The sequence below is a fragment of the Gigantopelta aegis genome, chromosome 10 (genome assembly GCF_016097555.1).
Source record: "Gigantopelta aegis isolate Gae_Host chromosome 10, Gae_host_genome, whole genome shotgun sequence".
NCBI classification, from domain to species: domain Eukaryota; kingdom Metazoa; phylum Mollusca; class Gastropoda; order Neomphalida; family Peltospiridae; genus Gigantopelta; species Gigantopelta aegis.
The window spans coordinates 76,910,382-76,928,018 of NC_054708.1; the positions used below are offsets into that span (position 1 = coordinate 76,910,382).

The following is a 17,637-nucleotide window of genomic DNA, read 5'->3' on the forward strand; positions in this document are numbered from 1 at the left end:
CAGGCTTATTATATAGAGTTAAACGCGTAAACGTTGAAATCCAATCATCGCATGTATACTACTAGTCAAAGTTCAAACTTCACTAGTGAATGATATATAATATATAAACGAGAGATGATGGATATGGAACATTTTAGATGTGCCATACACGCTCAGCTGTAGTTGCTTAGTCAAACTCTGACTTAGTCAAACAGGGAATGTTCTTCTCTCACACCCACAAGATAGGTACAGTCTCTTTAAATTGTACTATACCAAATAAAATCCCATATGTGACAATGTTAACGTGTGTTATAACCGCTATATGCAATATATCAACCAAGGTATGACCCATAGATAAACCCCTCCCTCAGAGTATTAATTGAAAAAATGGTACCTTTCTCGGCTTTTTTTTTTTTTTTTTTAGAATTAAATTTCCGTTACATTCATTACAGTATAACGTCTTCCCATTGGTTCAGACGTAGCAACGAGAGTTTGTTCAATCCTCGATGAACCTAAAAATTACGTCGTCGGGGAACGTCATATCTGATGACATCATTTTATATGGGCAAGTTGTCTTATTGAGCGTCCATACCCCGATGAACGTAAAAGAAATAAATGACAATCCTTAAATAAAACCGATTTGAACAATTACAGTATCTGTGAATCCGTGTTGTGTCAGGCTTACATTAGAAACGATCGATTAATTCTGTATGATAATCGGTCATAAAATAAATACAGTATTTCCTCTAATAAGCGCCGGTCTCCAATAAACGCCGGGTCTGTAACACATTGCAACAAAATAAATGACTGGCCTCTAACAAACGCCGGGTCAGACAACCGAAAACTGATTACTCTCTGGCATAATTTTAAAAAACGTAAAAAAAACTTATTAAAAATGACGTTTCCCTTTTTATCACTTCCTGTCTCAAAAAATAAAGGCTAGGTCTCCAATAAGTGCTGGTCTCCAATAAACTCCCGATCAGCGACCGTTTGGAATAAGCGCCCGGGCGCTTATCAGAGGAAATACGGCAAATTGATAAAATACAGGTCAGCAGTCCAAATATGAAATATATGAAGTATTTCAAAATCTGACAACTATAGTGGCTACTGGATGTCAAACATTTGGTAATTCTCAGAAAACCCAGTACATGTTTATATTAGTAGCAAGGGATCTTTTATATGTACCATCCCACAGACACGATAGCACATACCACGGCCTTTGTTACACCATTTGTGGATAAATATTCCAAATGGGTCCACTGACGGGGATTGATCCAAACGGACTGCACATCTGGGCTATATTCCGTCCCCTGTAATGGAAGGAAGGAAGGAACGAAGGAAGGAAAGAAGGAAGGAAGGAAAGAAGGAAGGAAAGTGTAATTTAACTACACACTCAACACATTTTATTTACGGATATATGGCGTCGGACATAAATGGTTAAGGACCACACAGATATTGAGAGGAAACCCGCTGCCGCCACGCAAATGGGCTACTCTTCGATTAGCCGCAAGGGATCTGTTATATTATGCAGCACCTCACAGACAGGACAGTACACACCACGGCCTTTGTTACACCAATTATGTAGTACTGTCTGGAATGAGAAATAGCCCAAGAGACCCACAGATGGGGATCGATCCTAGACCTACGCGCATCAAGTGAGCGCTTTATCACTGGGCTAAATGCTGCCTCTGGCCGTAAGAGAAGCCTAAATACGTCCAATATTCCTCTGTGTCAATGGCGGTGCAGCTGTCCACTACATTTTGGGCAACCCACAGTAAAATATAACAAGTGTAATCTAAAATGTATTTGTTGTACTGCTAGTATAGGTTTTCAAAATATCACACAAAATCAGCAAACGTAATTTTTTAAATGAAAATCGAATATGGCGTCGGTAGGCTCTATGAAAAATGTAATTGAATATAGTTTGCTTTGTTTTTGTTTTGTTGTTGTTTTCTGAAGGATTTTAGAGTTTTTGTTTTGTTTGTTTGTTAGGGGTTTTTTTTAGGTTTTTTTTTTTTAATTGTTTAATTATTTAATTAATTAATTAATTAATATATATCTTTATTAATTTGTTTGTTGTTGCTGTTGTTTTGATGTCATACATATATATATATATACTGTATATATACTGTATATAATTTTGTACTTGTTTGTTTTCTTATGTAACCAAACCTAATAAAGATTGACAATACGATTTTGAAATTAGGTTTTTTGTTTTCTTTGTTACTAATTTTTGTTTTCTTTCTTTTCTACTTTAAAAACAAAAACAAAAATACAAATTTAAACACACAACAATCACACACACACACACACACACACACACACACACACACACGCGCGCGCGCGCGCGCACACACACAAAACAAATAAAAACAAAACAAAACAAATAAACAAGCAAGCAAACAAAACAAACAAACAAAACAAAACAAAAGCCTTTTCAAACACCTTGACGCCCCTTTTTCACGAAGGCCTGGTTCCTGGTATCATGAGGTGGGTATGTTCGTCAGTGCTCGTGTTTACGTGTGTATTTGTGTTATAATCGGTGCTCCGAAGATGACGGCAGAGCAATATTTTACCAACCAACTAATGGCATCTACACATTTTGTTATCTGTGATAAAATTGTTAAATATTCAACGAATTTTTTGAAATTGTATTATTTATTTGTAATAGCATCCCGAACAATAAATATGTGACATAGATTTTATTGTTTTAAAAATAAAGGTGTTTTTTGTTTTTTAACATAATAGCTTGTTCCGTTTTTATATTAAAAATACGGGACTATGGAACTAAGTACTGGAGGAACCATTTTATATAATCACTATTATGGCATGCTGCAAAAGTATACTCGTGAAGTCGAAGTCAAAGCAAGAGGTTTTTGGGGGTTGTTTTTCGTTTGTTTGGTTGTTGTTTTATTTTTGTTATTGTTGTTAATGAGTTTTTGGGGTCGAATCTACTTAATCCAGTCCGTTGTACTATTTGTTTTGAAAACTATGCAGATACTCTTCAAACAACAAAGTCAACAACGACAGACAAATCCTGCCCCGTGATTTTTGCATCAAACACAATAACACAATAAATAAAAAATAGGCTATGCAACGGTAATCTTTTATATTTTTAATTTAACTGATGGTACTGGGGTGTTTTTTCCATTTTATATATTTTTAAAAAACCCACACAACTTAAACGTAATATGTTTGTCTACAGTAATGAAAAATAAAAATACATCGACAGGTAAACTGCATGACGTCTTCCCAGTGTAGTACTCGGAACTAGTTTGACAGGTGTGAAGGTTTGTAGACTTTGTTTGTGGGAGGTTTTCTCAACTTTGGCGAAACAGTGGCATAGCCATTATCAATACAGCTGATGGGGAGGGGGTGGGGGGGGGGTATTATTTAAATGACGTCAGTATTCGAATGACGTCATTTTCCATCCTGACCCCTACTTCAAACCCCACAATAAAAATAAACTCGTGGCATGTGCATTTAAAAAAAAAAAAAATTGTTTCTAGCTTTTTTGTTTTTCTCATGCAACATTATTGCTACTGGTTTTATTTGTTTGTTTTTTTTTGGGTTTTTTTTTTTTTTTTTTTAAAGATTACTAATGCGTCAGTGTTTATAAAGAAAAACGAATGTAAAGTCTTGTCCGGTGTATCGGTGCTTCCGGTAACTTTGTAGCATGGGTCCCTGATAATTGTATTATTGTCTGAACCAAATTGTTAACAACTACGAAAAATTACTCTTCTAAATTTAATTGCCGTTAGATGTCCTCCAAAGTTTGTCCAGACAAAAATCTTTTATTATTATTTTTTTTTTTTTTTTAATGATACCACTAGAGATCATTGATTTCATATTAATTGTGTCACATACTTTGGAGGCTTTCACCCCTCTTGAAGAATATTCCATAAACAAGCAACATGGCAGACGGCAGAAAACTGCATGTATTTTTTCCTTTGCAATCTCAGCAAAGACGATATCGGCGACATCGTTGCAGTTTCGTATGTGTAATTGTATATTTGTAGTGGGTTTTTTTTTGCGATTTGTGTCTGGACAAACTTTGGAGGAAATCTAACGGCAATTAAAGGTAGGAGAGTAATTTTTTTGGTAGTTGTTAACAGTTTGGTTCGGACAATTGAATAGTATATGTTAAAACTGCATTGTAATTTTATTATAATTATTAGTTGAAGAAATCTTTTAATTGTCACTTGAACCAACAATGCAGAAAACTATATAATTTAAGGTAAAATGTAACAAAGAATTGGATATACTTAAAATGTCTTAGCTACTTGACTGTCTACACATTTTACTGTGAGACTTGGAACATAAACAAACGGTAGGTGGCGTATTACTTTAAAAAAGGGGACAATCCCAAATGGCACAACCTAATAGAGACAACGACTCGACGGTGAGAGTTTACTCGGTACTGCCAGTGTTTTATAGCGTTTTTCAAATTGATCCCAAGATGGAAATCAAATAGGGCCTATAAACATAGATTGTTAAATGTGCCATTAAAAATTGTTAGAAATATCACTAAATATAATGCCTTTGTTTTACACCCAATAGCCGATGTGAATTTTTGTGCTGCAGTGTCGTTAAAACATTCATTCATTCATTCATTCATTCTACCCCGAGTGCTCGACTGTGTGGTTCTTAACCATATTATGTCTGACGCCATATAACCGTAAATAAAATGTGTTGAGTGCGTCGTTAAATAAAACATTTCCTTTCCTTTCCTTTCCGAGTGCTCAAGAGCTAGACGGACCTTTGGACTGTTACTCTCTGCCGCCAGACCAACCTCGGTGGTGTCGTGGTTAGGCCATCGGTCTACAGGCTGGTAGGTACTGGGTTTGGATCCCAGTCGAGGCATGGGATTTTAAATCCAGATACCGACTCCAAACCCTGAGTGAGTGTTCCGCAAGGTTCAGTGGGTAGGTGTAAACCACTTGCACTGACCAGTGATCTATAACTGATTCAACAAAGACCATGGTTTGTGCTATCCTGCCTGTGGGAAGCGCAAATAAAAGATCCCTTGCTGCTAATCGGAAAGAGTAGCCCATGTAGTGGCGACAGCGGGATTCCTTTCAAAATCTGTGTGGTCCTTAACCATATGTCTGACGCCATATAACCGTAAATAAAATGTGTTGAGTGCGTCGTTAAATAAAACATTTCTTTCTTTCTTTCTTTCTCTGCCGCCAGATATAAATGCATAGCAAAAACATGGAATGGCTGCCTACGGGGGGGGGGGGGGGGGGGGGTTGATTCCTGTCTCTTGCGCTTATGCGGGGGAAGAGTGTTCCCTATTACACTCTTTGGATCCGCCAATGAGAATAACCGTGACGTTGATCTTGTTGGTCCAGCTGACGAAAACAAAGTCTTGTTATACATGATCTGAATTATGAATAGCCACACACATAATACGTATTACCACTATTGTTATGACATCAGCGTATTATCTAGAGGATCGCATTGCACAACCCGTACAAACCCAGTGCATAACCATTGGTGGACGTGCCCACCTATCGAAAGTAGGTGATAATCGTACAAGTGTTTGATTGTTTGTTTCTTCTCACCGCAATATCTACATGGGAGTCCTTTCTCTAGCAACATTGTAAAACTTGTTTCATGATGTTTGATACGGTTTCATGCGGTTGATTACGAGTATGGTGGTGGTGGTGGTGGTGGTGGTGGTGTGTGTGGGGGGGGGGGGGGGAGTATTGTTCTGGTAAGTGACACATTAGACGAAATGACTAAATTTAACCATGTACTCGTGACTTAGGGACACAGGGTTTCACAGAGCCGGTTTATCCTAGTAGCACATGTAGCACGTGCTACGGCCCCGCGCTTCAGGAGCCTCCGCGGTGATGTGTACATTTTGTAAACATAAACACACAAAACCCTAGTAGAAAACGCAAAAACACCTTAAACCCATAAACGATGTATTTATTTTTCAGATTTTTATTAGATCTTGAAATTACTTCTTTACATTACTGTTTTTGACTGTCTCTACTTTGCTTCCTGTACTTTTAATAAAACTAATATCCTTAGAAAGGGGAACCGCTGTTATTTGGGTTACAGGCCCCGCGGATCCTTAAACCGGTGTAACATTTTGCTACCTGTACTTTTAGTAAAACTAATTTCCTGGGAAGGGGGAACCGCTGTTATTTGTGTTACAGTCCCCGTGGATCCTTAAACCGGTGTAACAGCCCAAAATATACCCCCACCCCCACCTACCCCGCCAAACTATACCCGGGGTTAAAGTTGACTAGCCTGTTTTATACCCCTAGCCCTAACCCTAGCCCTAGCCCTAGCCCTAACCCTAACCCTAACCCTCATTTTTTATTACTAACCTGTATACAAAATAAATAAATACTAATAAACGGTTTGAAAGAAAAGCAACTATTAGTAATTTTAGAAGATATTTCGATATTCTCTAGCTCAAAATATATAAATTATGATGGAAAAAGACCCTCTGGACATTGACATACAGACTAGAGAGGTATATTCTGGGCAAGCCTGTTTTATACCCAGTGGTAAATTCTGGGCTAGTCCAGTTTATACCCCGGGTATAGTTTGGGGGGGGGGGGGGGGGGGGGGGGGGTATTTTGGGCTATTACACCAGCTCTGAGCTTTCTGCTAAAGTATATGAAGGGTAAAATTATGTACCGTAAAAAATCTTGGAAATTAATGGATACATTTTATAATTTGTTTTTAGAAAGATTATAATAAGAAAACGGCTGTTTAAAATTGGTCTAAATACATGAAATGCAGTTTTGAATTTCAAAAGATTTCAAACCCATAAGCACCTAGTAGAGGCACTTATGATCGGTTTTGGTTTTATTACGTACACTCAAATTACAAAACCTGAATCATACCATTCTCAAATGAGGATTATTAATTTCAATCTTAGACTGTTGACTAAGCACCATGAACACGATATTCACATCATTTTATTGTTATGCATTTGTAATCTTTTAAAATTGTACTGACGTCTGAATGTGTTAAATATGTCGATTATTCAGTTTTGAAACAACGTACAGTTAATAGGCTGATAAGAGTAAGAAAATAATGATTTAAAAAAAAATCAAAAACAATCAATAAATAAATCAGGGCACATAAATCGTTATCTTACACAATTTACAATATGAGACAGTAATGTACATACATTGAATTCAGCAATATGGAGAGAGAGAGAGAGAGAGAGAGAGAGAGAGAGAGAGAGAGAGAGAGAGAGAGAGAGAGAGAGAGAGAGAGAGAGAGAGAGAGAGAGAACGGGAGAGAGAAAGTGAGTGAGTGAGTTGGGGGAGAAGAAAGGAAATTTATATGTCCCAATATATCTTTAAAAAGTTATGCATTTAAATTTTAAAAATAAATAATTAAAAAAAAAAACCCGATAAACAAAATAGACAGAAAGAATTTGTCTGACACTGGAATTATTTTTGTTGCTATAGTTAGGTGTAATATTCTATAAATCTGCCAAGGTGCCATCTTGAAAATAAAGATTTCATTTATCCAAATACGTATAAATGATGGCCTACTATGTGTTCGGAAATGTAGGACTTTGGTGGAGAGGGTATTAATCAAATTAATTGTAGTAGTATAGATCTATAGTGATTTTAATTAAGATCCAAGCATACCATCCTGTCGTACACACCTCAGCTAACTATACCGTGTGTTCCTACCGGGGAGTTAATGGTTAGTTGTATATGGTTGGTGAGAGAGATATCGGTACCGTGATTCGAACCCAGTACCTACCAGGCTTAAGACGTATAACTTAACCACTACAGTAACACGTTTTATTTATTTGTTTATTTTATTTTATATACTTATGTGTTTATTCCATTATATATATTAATATCTAGTTGTTTATCTACTTGTTTTCATATTTGTTCATTCATTCATTCAATCAATCATGCATTCATTCATCCATCCATTCATTTTCAAAACAAAGATTTATCTTTATCAAATAATTAATGTTAAGCAGCATGCTAAAGGGAAGAAAACTAAACAATGGCACGTGACAATAGCAATCAATGCTATAAATAGTGATTTTCTTCTGGTTTCCATAGATATTATCTCTGGTGTTGGGTCTGTCAGTAAACAAACAATTTATTATGCGGATATCATGTTCATACAAGGTCGGAACAACCACTGCTTGCAAACGTTTTAAAGTCTGAACTTAATACTTCACATACATGGTAGACATTTAACACCGTGTAATGACAACGTCCTGTAAACAGCACCTTGATGATGTCTGCACTATAAATGTTTTGTAAGTACAAGTTCTGTTTAGCATTCACAGCCTACATACTGATACTAATATCAGGTGTATTCCACTAGAAATCCACTTATAGTTAAAGTTTGTTTTGTTTAACGACATCACTAGAGCACATTTATTAATCATCGGCTATTGGATGTCAAACATTTGGTAATTTTGAAATTTTTTCATTAAAAACTATTGATATTTTATATCCACCATCCCACAGACAGGATAGCACATACCGGAGCCTTTGATATACTATTCGTGGTGCACTGGCTGGAACGAGAAATAGCTCAATGGGCCCACCAACGGTGATCGATCTTAGACCGACCGCGCATCCGGCGAGCGCTTTACCACTCTTCTACGTGTCCCCGCCCCCCTAAATCCATTTAGTCTAGGAGTAAAATGTGTGTGCATGCGTGAGCGCGTTTGAATGTAATCACATTTTCTTTACAAGTGTGTGTTAAAAACAAAATTTAATTTTAAAACAAACGTTTCTTTGTGTTTCTTTGTTTATTTTTGGTTGTTTGTTTGGTGTTTTTTGTGGGGGTGGGGTGGGGGTGGGGGCGGGGTGTTATTGTTATTTTGGGGGATTGATATGACCTTTCATGTTATGCCGGATAGCGCGTGTCTCTCTCTCTCTCTCTCTCTCTCTCTCTCTCTCTCTCTCTCTCTCTCTCTCTCTCTCTCTCTCTCTCTCTCTCTCTCTATCTCTATCTCTCTCTCAACTTTGACACCAAATAGCTAAACATTCCTTTCATTCCCTTCCGGGTACGTTGAGGATTCTTAATTCTTGTATGTGTACATGTAATCAGTAAGACCAGGTGTGTCGATATGCTTCAGTGTACATACTTTGAAATCTTCTCAAATATCGCCGGGTCATCGGCTGACAAATAAATGCCATCATGATTTGCGTGATTATTTTCTCCTAAGTCAGTTTAACTTTAATGTGAATCTCAGGTATTTGCATTATGTCTTTGATCTTTGCATGTATCAAAAGAAGGCGTGGATTGAAAACAATATACTCCATTTGCTAGGGTTGGCAACAGGTAATTAATGCGGTTTTAGTTCTTTCTAACATTTTCTTAACTTAATTTTAAGCACGCTGTCCTGGGGCACATACCTCACCTGGCAGAGAGAGAGAGAGAGAGAGAGAGTGAGAGAGAGAGAGAGAGAGAGAGAGAGAGAGAGTCAGACAGACAGACAGACAGAGAGAGACAATGAGAGACAGCATGAGGGAGACAGACAGACAAAGAGAGAAAGAACGAGAGAAATAGGAGGGATGGAGAGAGCGAGAGAGAGAGAGCGGGAGAGAGACACACAACACACACACACACACACACACACACACACACACACACACACACACACACACAGACACACACACACAGACCACACACACAGACACACACAGACACACACACACACACACAGATCACACACAGACACAGACACACACACACAGACACACACCCACACAGACACACACAGACCACACACACACACACACACAGACACACGAACAGACACAGACACACAACACACACCACACACACACAGACACACACACAGACACACCCCCACGCACACACACAACACCACACACACAGACTAACACACACAGCCACACACACAGACAACACACACAACACACACACCACACACACACACCACACTACACACACAGACACACACACACACACACCACCACACACAGACACACACCGACACACACACAACACACAGACACACACACAGACACACACACACACACACCACACACAGACCACATAACACACACACACACCACACACACAACACACACACACCACCGACACACACCCACACACACACACACACACCAGACACATGACACCAGACACACACATCAGACACCACACAACACACACACCCACACCACACACACAGAACAGACACACACACACACACAGGCACACACACACACACACACACAGACACACACACAGACACACACACACACCCCACCATACACACACACACACACCAATTCACACACACACACACTACCACACACACACATACACACACACACACACACACAGACACACACTACACACCACACACGACACACACACCACCCACACACACAGACCACACACACACGAGACACACACACAGACACACACACACACACAGACACCCCACACATGTGACACACACACACACACAGACACACACACACACACACAGACACACACACATGCACAGACACACACACACACAACAGACACACCACACACACACACACACAGTACCCACACAGACACACACACACACACACACACACAGACACCACACACACAACACAGACACACACACCCACACACACAGACACACACACACACACACACACACACACACACACACACACAGACACACACACACACACACACACACACACACACACACACACACACACACACACACAGACACACACACACACAGACACACACACACACACACACAACAGACACACACACACACACACACACAGACACACACACACACACACACACAGACACACACACACACACACACACACACAGACACACACACACACACACACAGTACACACACACCCACACACAGACACACAAACACACACACAGACACACACACCAGAGAGACACACACAGACACCACCACACACACAGACACACCACACACAGACACACACAGACCACACACACACCCAACACAGACACACACACAGACACAGACACACACACACAGACACACCACACACACACACACACAGACACACACACACACACACAGACACACACACACACACACACACACACACACACACACACACACACACACCACACACACAGACACACACACAGACACACACACACACACACACACACACACACACACACACACAGACACACACACCCACACACCCACACACAGACAACACACCACACACACACACTAGACACACACAGACACACACAGACACACACACACACACACACACACACCACACCACAGACACACGACCCCACACACGACACACACACACACACACACACACACACACACACACACACACACAGACACACACACAGACACACACACACACACACACACACACACACACACACCGACAGACAGATGAAAGTCGCGGTCCCTATATAGACTAGTCCTGCTGAACCAGTAGTGAACTTTGTTATATCCACCAATTCCTGGACAAGAGGTCAGGTACCACAGCCTTGGGTGTACTAGTCAATCAGTGAAGGGCCGTCTTAGGAATCGGGAGTGTTGTAGTCACATTCCCAACATATTTTCAACCAAAATACATCATCATTAAAGGTGCATTCCATTCTTTTCAACTTATTTTCGTGCTTATATCCAATTGTGGTTCAAGCACGCTATCCTGGGACACATCAGCTATCTGGGTTGTCTGTCCAGGACAGTGGGTTAGTGGTTACTGAGAGAGAAGTCGGTGTAGTGGTCTTACACCTACCAATTGAGTCGTTAAAACTCGCTCTGGATGGGAGCTGGTACCGGGCAGTGAACCCAGTACCTACCAGCCTTATGTCCGATGGCTTAACCACAACACCACTGAGGCCGGTTTAAAGGTGCACACTCCAGTATTATAATCAAGATTACACGACAGTCCTCCACTCTATGATCGTAAGGTAAATTCCCTATCGTACAATCGCTCGGTGGCCATACATCATGCGATCATACGACCGCTGGATTCCAATTGGGACTTTCTGGAATAATCGCACGTCGTAAGAGCCTTGCGATGACACTGAATATTTTATGTCCGTCAAGCGATGCTATTGCACGTCGTGCGATCGCGTCATTTCGATGGCTGTGAAGTGGAGAACGGTTATAATGACTTATTGAACCTAATAAAAGATTATATTTACAGTTTCATAAATGTGACCATTAAATTGTTGAAGAACGCCGCACTGGTGTAGCCAGGATTTTATATTGGGGGGGGGGGGGGGGGGGGGGGGCCAACCAGCACTATGAATGTATGTATGTGTATATATATATATATATATATGTATGATTAAAACAAAAGTATACAGTTTTACAATAAAAGGTTTGATTGGATGTTGGGGGCATGGCCCCCGTGCCCTCCCTACACCACTGCTGTGATCGCCATTATAAATAACGACGACCTGTGATTTCCATATGCAGACCTCAACATCGCCTTTCTTAGAGGAGGTCCTCAAGGCCCACAACCAGTACCGGACTACTCACGTGGTGGCGCCACTCGCGCTCAACAAAGAAATGTCGGCGCTGGCGCTGAAATGGGCTAATAATCTGGTGGAAACTAACTCGTTCAAGCATAGCGGCACCTCTTACAATGGGAAGACATTAGGAGAAAACATCGCTATAAAGTGGAGCTCGACACCAGTAGAGTACACGGGTATCTAACACAGAAGTTGATAAAATTATACAATTAATTACTGCACCAGTAATTGGACTTGGTTGTTAGAAAAGAGGTTGTTTTTTCATAATAAAAACAAATGGTCCCATGATTAAAGGGTTAACTTTAGAATTAGGTGAATTTAAAACCAGACTCTTTTCTTTTTTTCTTTCCAAGTTGTAGTCAAATATTAGAAGATGACATTGCTTATGTTTTAATTTCCAATGAAGGCTATTTCAATTTTACAAACGTTATTGAAAATAATGCATTAAAATAGTTGGGGGTTGTTTGTGGGTTTTTTTTTTTTTTTTGGGGGGGGGGGGGGGGGGGGGGGGGGGGGTTTTTTTTTTTTTTCTTTGTTGGTTTTTTTTGGCTAAAAGAAAAAAATGATATCGACTTAAAGGAATGCTCGTGCAAGGCTTTTGGACTGGTATGCATATTCAACGATATATAATGGACATTATTACTTAATATCAACAAGTATGTTATTATATTTAATTAATAAAACGGTTAAATGTGGCGGCTGTAATATCAGCTATTATATACTGACACACAATGAAAACGCAAAACAGATACTTTTCAATATTTTGTTGTGATTAATGAAAAATATATTTATTGGACTTAAAATAACAATTTATGAGAGGAAGCCATTGATTGGTACTTTTGTCTGGGTTTTAATCCTGGTTTTGTTCTCGTTACACATACAATAGCAGAAACACACAAAATGGTGTGAAATGCGTTCACTACATGCTCAATCATGCTGCATGCAGTGCACGTGAAATGCCAGTATGTGGACACATAAAAGTCACGTAACGGTGTCATATTCCTCGTCACATTAAGAATGCCACGACTCGGAGAAGATCAAAGGGAGTGAGCGTTGTGCATGGTTCAAAGGGGGACTTCGCAAAGCCAAGTTGCTAGGACCTTTAGAGTCCATCCATCAACTATTGGACGACTTGTTGAATGTCATCAACAGACCGGGAGTGTCCGTGATCGACCTCGACCTGGTCAACGTCCCGTTACGACCCCACGCCAAGATCGGCAGATTTGACAACACCACCTCCGTGACCAGTTCAGAACTGCGACGATGACAGCAAGCAACACGATAGGACGTCATGGAAGGCCTATCCATCTGATGACGGTCATCCGTCGACTCAGAACGGCTGGACTCAGATGCAGACGCCCGTACAACGGTAACATCATGACACCGCGACATCGTGCTGCGAGACTACAGTTTGCTCTCCAGAATGGTAATCATCCACCAGCCTTTTACCGGAGCATTGTTTTCTCAGATGAGTCCCGTTTCTCTGTCTCCTTTGCCGATGGAAGAGCACGTGTGTACAGGAGACTCCATGAACGGTACGCTGACGGATGTGTGAGGGAACGTGATCGGTTTGGCGGCGGTTGTCTGATGGTATGGGGGGGCAATCAACTGTGATTTCAGGAGTGATCTCATCATTGTCCACGATGCCCTTACAGCCCAGCGTTATGTTGACGTTATTCTAAGACCAGTTCTCAGCCACTTTTTCGCCGTCACCGAAGACCAGGAGGTCCCCTTCTGTTTCAACAAGACAATGCCCGTCCACATACTGCAAGAATTACCCAGGCATTCCTGCAACAAGCCGGTATCACCGTTATGAACTGGCCCGCCGTTTCACCGGATTTGAATCCAATTGAACACGTGGGATGAGTTAGGACGTCGTGTACGTCACCGCCAGCCACCACCGCGTAACGTCGCTGAGCTTGCACAGGCGTTGCAGGAGGAGTGGAGGAACATTCCTGTGGCTTATTTGAGATGTTTGTGCCAATCCTTTCCCCGTCGTCTTCACGCATGCTCACGGGCCAATGGTGGACAAACCAGATACTGATTACGAATGCAACTCGATTACTGATAATAACTGGCCATGTTTCCATGTGAATGTATCTCATGAATACTAGTCATTAATGTCATATTACATTATCCATCAATTCATTAATAGTTTGTCGTAATTTGCAATGAAAAGTTGTTTTTGCGTTTTCATTGTGTTTCAGTATATTACTCTCCCAGTGAAAACGCCGTCTGGCGAGTCGGTGGTTACGTCATACTTAACGCGTCACGTCAGGAATTTGTCTTAGAAAGTACAGGTTCGTTTCGCATAGGGGCGTCGGGTTTCTTCGTGTAGCGTTGGTACTGGTTAACAATGTGTAAGTTTAATGTCATCACTGGACTCGAGAATAATCAAACTAAAGCTATGTGGCATCGGATTTAGGATTTTAAAAATTATTTTAGACACAGTAGCTTGCGACCATTTGGGTGTCGACGATTGCCAAAGCATTACATGCAGTTTCCTCTAGCTTTCCCTTACATGTCAATATCAGTAATGGGAGAGCTGGAGGTCACTCGAGCTAGTTACTGTATACAATTTTACGTTGTTGTTGAAGTTGTCGCTAGTAAGAAACACTTCGCGTTATGACATTTCCATGCGGAAAAATGGAACCTTGTCCGAACCTTGATTTGTGATATATTAAAAGTGTACCCTGACCGGTTTCTAAGAATGAGTTTCACTTTCAGGCCAAGAGATCACAGATCAGTGGTATAGCGAGAGTCGGAACTACACGTATGGAAATCAGTATCAACCCGACTGTGGTGAGTTCACGTCATACTAGTTGTCGAACTTTGTTAAGGGGTGTGTGGGGTTTGTGTGGGGACTTAGAGTATTCCCAAATAAACTATCATACACAATCACTATATAAAATACTTCTGAGCCTGTGCTTATAAAACGTTTAGAGTCTTGACTCAATATCTAATGACGTCACATGCATACACTATGTATGACATTGCCATTATGTTAGTCTCAGACTCTATTGGAGTCTTTGTTTCGAGACTAAAAGTTTCATAAGCACTAGTCCTCGTCAGGTCCTGATATGGTCGAGCATTTTGAACCAAAAATTTCAAGATTAAGTCTTGTTCAAAACGTAGTGTGTTTAATAATACATTACTGAACATTTCATTTATTACCTTTCAGAAAAGTAGTCGGCAGTTGTGTCTCTCTCCCTCTCTCTCTCTCTCTCTCTCTCTCTCTCTCTCTCTCTCTCTCTATTCTCTCTCTCCCCTCTATCTCTCTCTCTTCTTATCGTCTGCCCCTCTCCTCTCTCTCTCTCTCTCTCTCTCTCTCTCTCTCTCTCTCTCCAACAGACATATGTTACACAAGCAGAAGTGAATTAAAATCTGCTGGTGTGTTCCTTCTATTCCCTTTGAGTGATTGCCGAAATACTTACATTGTATTGGTAATTTTAGGTCACTTCACCCAGGTGGTGTGGAAAGGTTCTGCGGAGCTGGGAGTTGGAATAGCGAAGAATGAAGACGGAAGAACCATCAGTTGTGGCCAATTACTCCTATCCCGCCGGAAACACTCGTTTTGGCGAGTTCGAGGGTAACGTCTTCTCACTCCCCGGGGCGGGAGGAGCGCACAAAGAAGACAAGCTGCTTCACGGAAGGTCATGGTGACGACGACTGATTGTTTACACAAGCAGAAGTGAAACACATACGTGCTTGCGCATGCACACACACGCATTCATATAATCACCCAGTGTTACAACACACAGACACATTTGTACGAAGAAACAGAAGAACCAGTCCATACTCCCGGCCGGAAACGTATGGGTTTTTGGCTTCTCAATAACCAGCTTCTTCGGAAGACGGAGAGACTGAGCTTGGAGAGAGACGAGGAGAAAGAGAGGAGAGAGAGATCCACGAGATTGTCAAGACCTGAGAAGAGAGAGAGAGGAGAGAGAAGAGAGAGAGAGAGAGAGAGAGAGAAGTGTTTTTATTTAACGACGCACTCAACACATTTATTTACGGTTATATGACGGTCAGACATATGGTTAAGACCACACGCAGATTTTTGAGAGGAAACCCGCTGTTGCCAGCTGACATGGGCAACTCTTCCGATTAGCAGCAAGGGATCTTTTATTTGCACTTCCCACAGGCAGGATAGCACAAACCATGGCCTTTGTTGAACCAGTTATGGATCACTGGTCGGTGCAAGTGGTTTACACCTACTCAATGAGCCTTGCGGAGCACTGACTCAGGGTTTGGAGTCGGTATCTGGATTAAAAATTCCATGCCTCGACTGGGATCTGAACCCAGTACCTACCAGCCTGTAGACCGATGGCCTGCCACGACGCCACCCAGGCCGGTTCAGAGAGAGAGAGAGAGAGAGAGAGAGAGAGAGAGAGAGAGAGAGAGAGAGAGAGAGAGAGAGAGAGAGAGAGAGAGAGAGAGAGAGATAGAGAGAGAGAGATAGAGATATGTCTGATATGTATGATGTGGCTGGGTACGCCGAGTGTATTTAAAATTCGGGTGGTGGTGGTCTGGGGTGGATAAAAACGCATTTTTGTGAGTGACCTAACCAGTTAGTGGGGTTCGGCGATATGCTTCCTTGCGAAACATTTTAATTTCAGGTGTTAAATGCGGTATTCCCAGCCATCTGACTACAGTAAGTACAGTAGCTGGGGATTTGTTTTGAGGGGGCGTGGCCTCAGCGGCCCTCCCTCCTCTTCCGCGGCTCACGTATTCTCACGTTTTGCAGATAAAAACCCCTCGAAGCAGTCATTCAGTAAGCAGGAAGTCGGGGCTGCTGGTTCCCATGAATCCCTCAAGAGTGCTGGCTCTGCAAAAAGGTCAGTCAGTCAGTCAGTCAGTCAGTCACTTACTTTATTAGGCAGTCATTCATTCATTTCATACATACATAAATATGTGATGGTTTACATAATATACATATGTAGCACGCGCACGTGTGTTTGTGTGTAATTGGATAGATTGATGGATGGATGGATAAATGGGTGCATGAACGGAAGGAAATGTTTTATTTAACGACGCACTCAACACATTTTATTTACGGTTATATGGGCGTCCAACCATCTGGGTTAAGGACCACACAGAATTAAGAAGAGAGGCAACCCTGCTGTCGCCACTTCATGTGGG

General features: G+C 41.2%; 1 protein-coding gene across 1 annotated transcript in view; it reads left to right on the plus strand.

The window, feature by feature from the left end:
- The first annotated feature begins 2,759 nt into the window (after positions 1-2,759).
- LOC121383816 overlaps positions 2,760-17,637 on the plus strand; it is an 81,261-nt gene continuing 66,383 nt past the window's right edge. The window contains 6 exon segments of the mRNA XM_041513915.1: positions 2,760-2,851; positions 12,440-12,671; positions 15,223-15,297; positions 15,949-16,028; positions 16,030-16,084; positions 17,181-17,333. Of these exon segments, the coding sequence (XP_041369849.1) occupies positions 2,804-2,851; positions 12,440-12,671; positions 15,223-15,297; positions 15,949-16,028; positions 16,030-16,084; positions 17,181-17,333 (643 nt within the window). The 5' untranslated portion in view covers positions 2,760-2,803.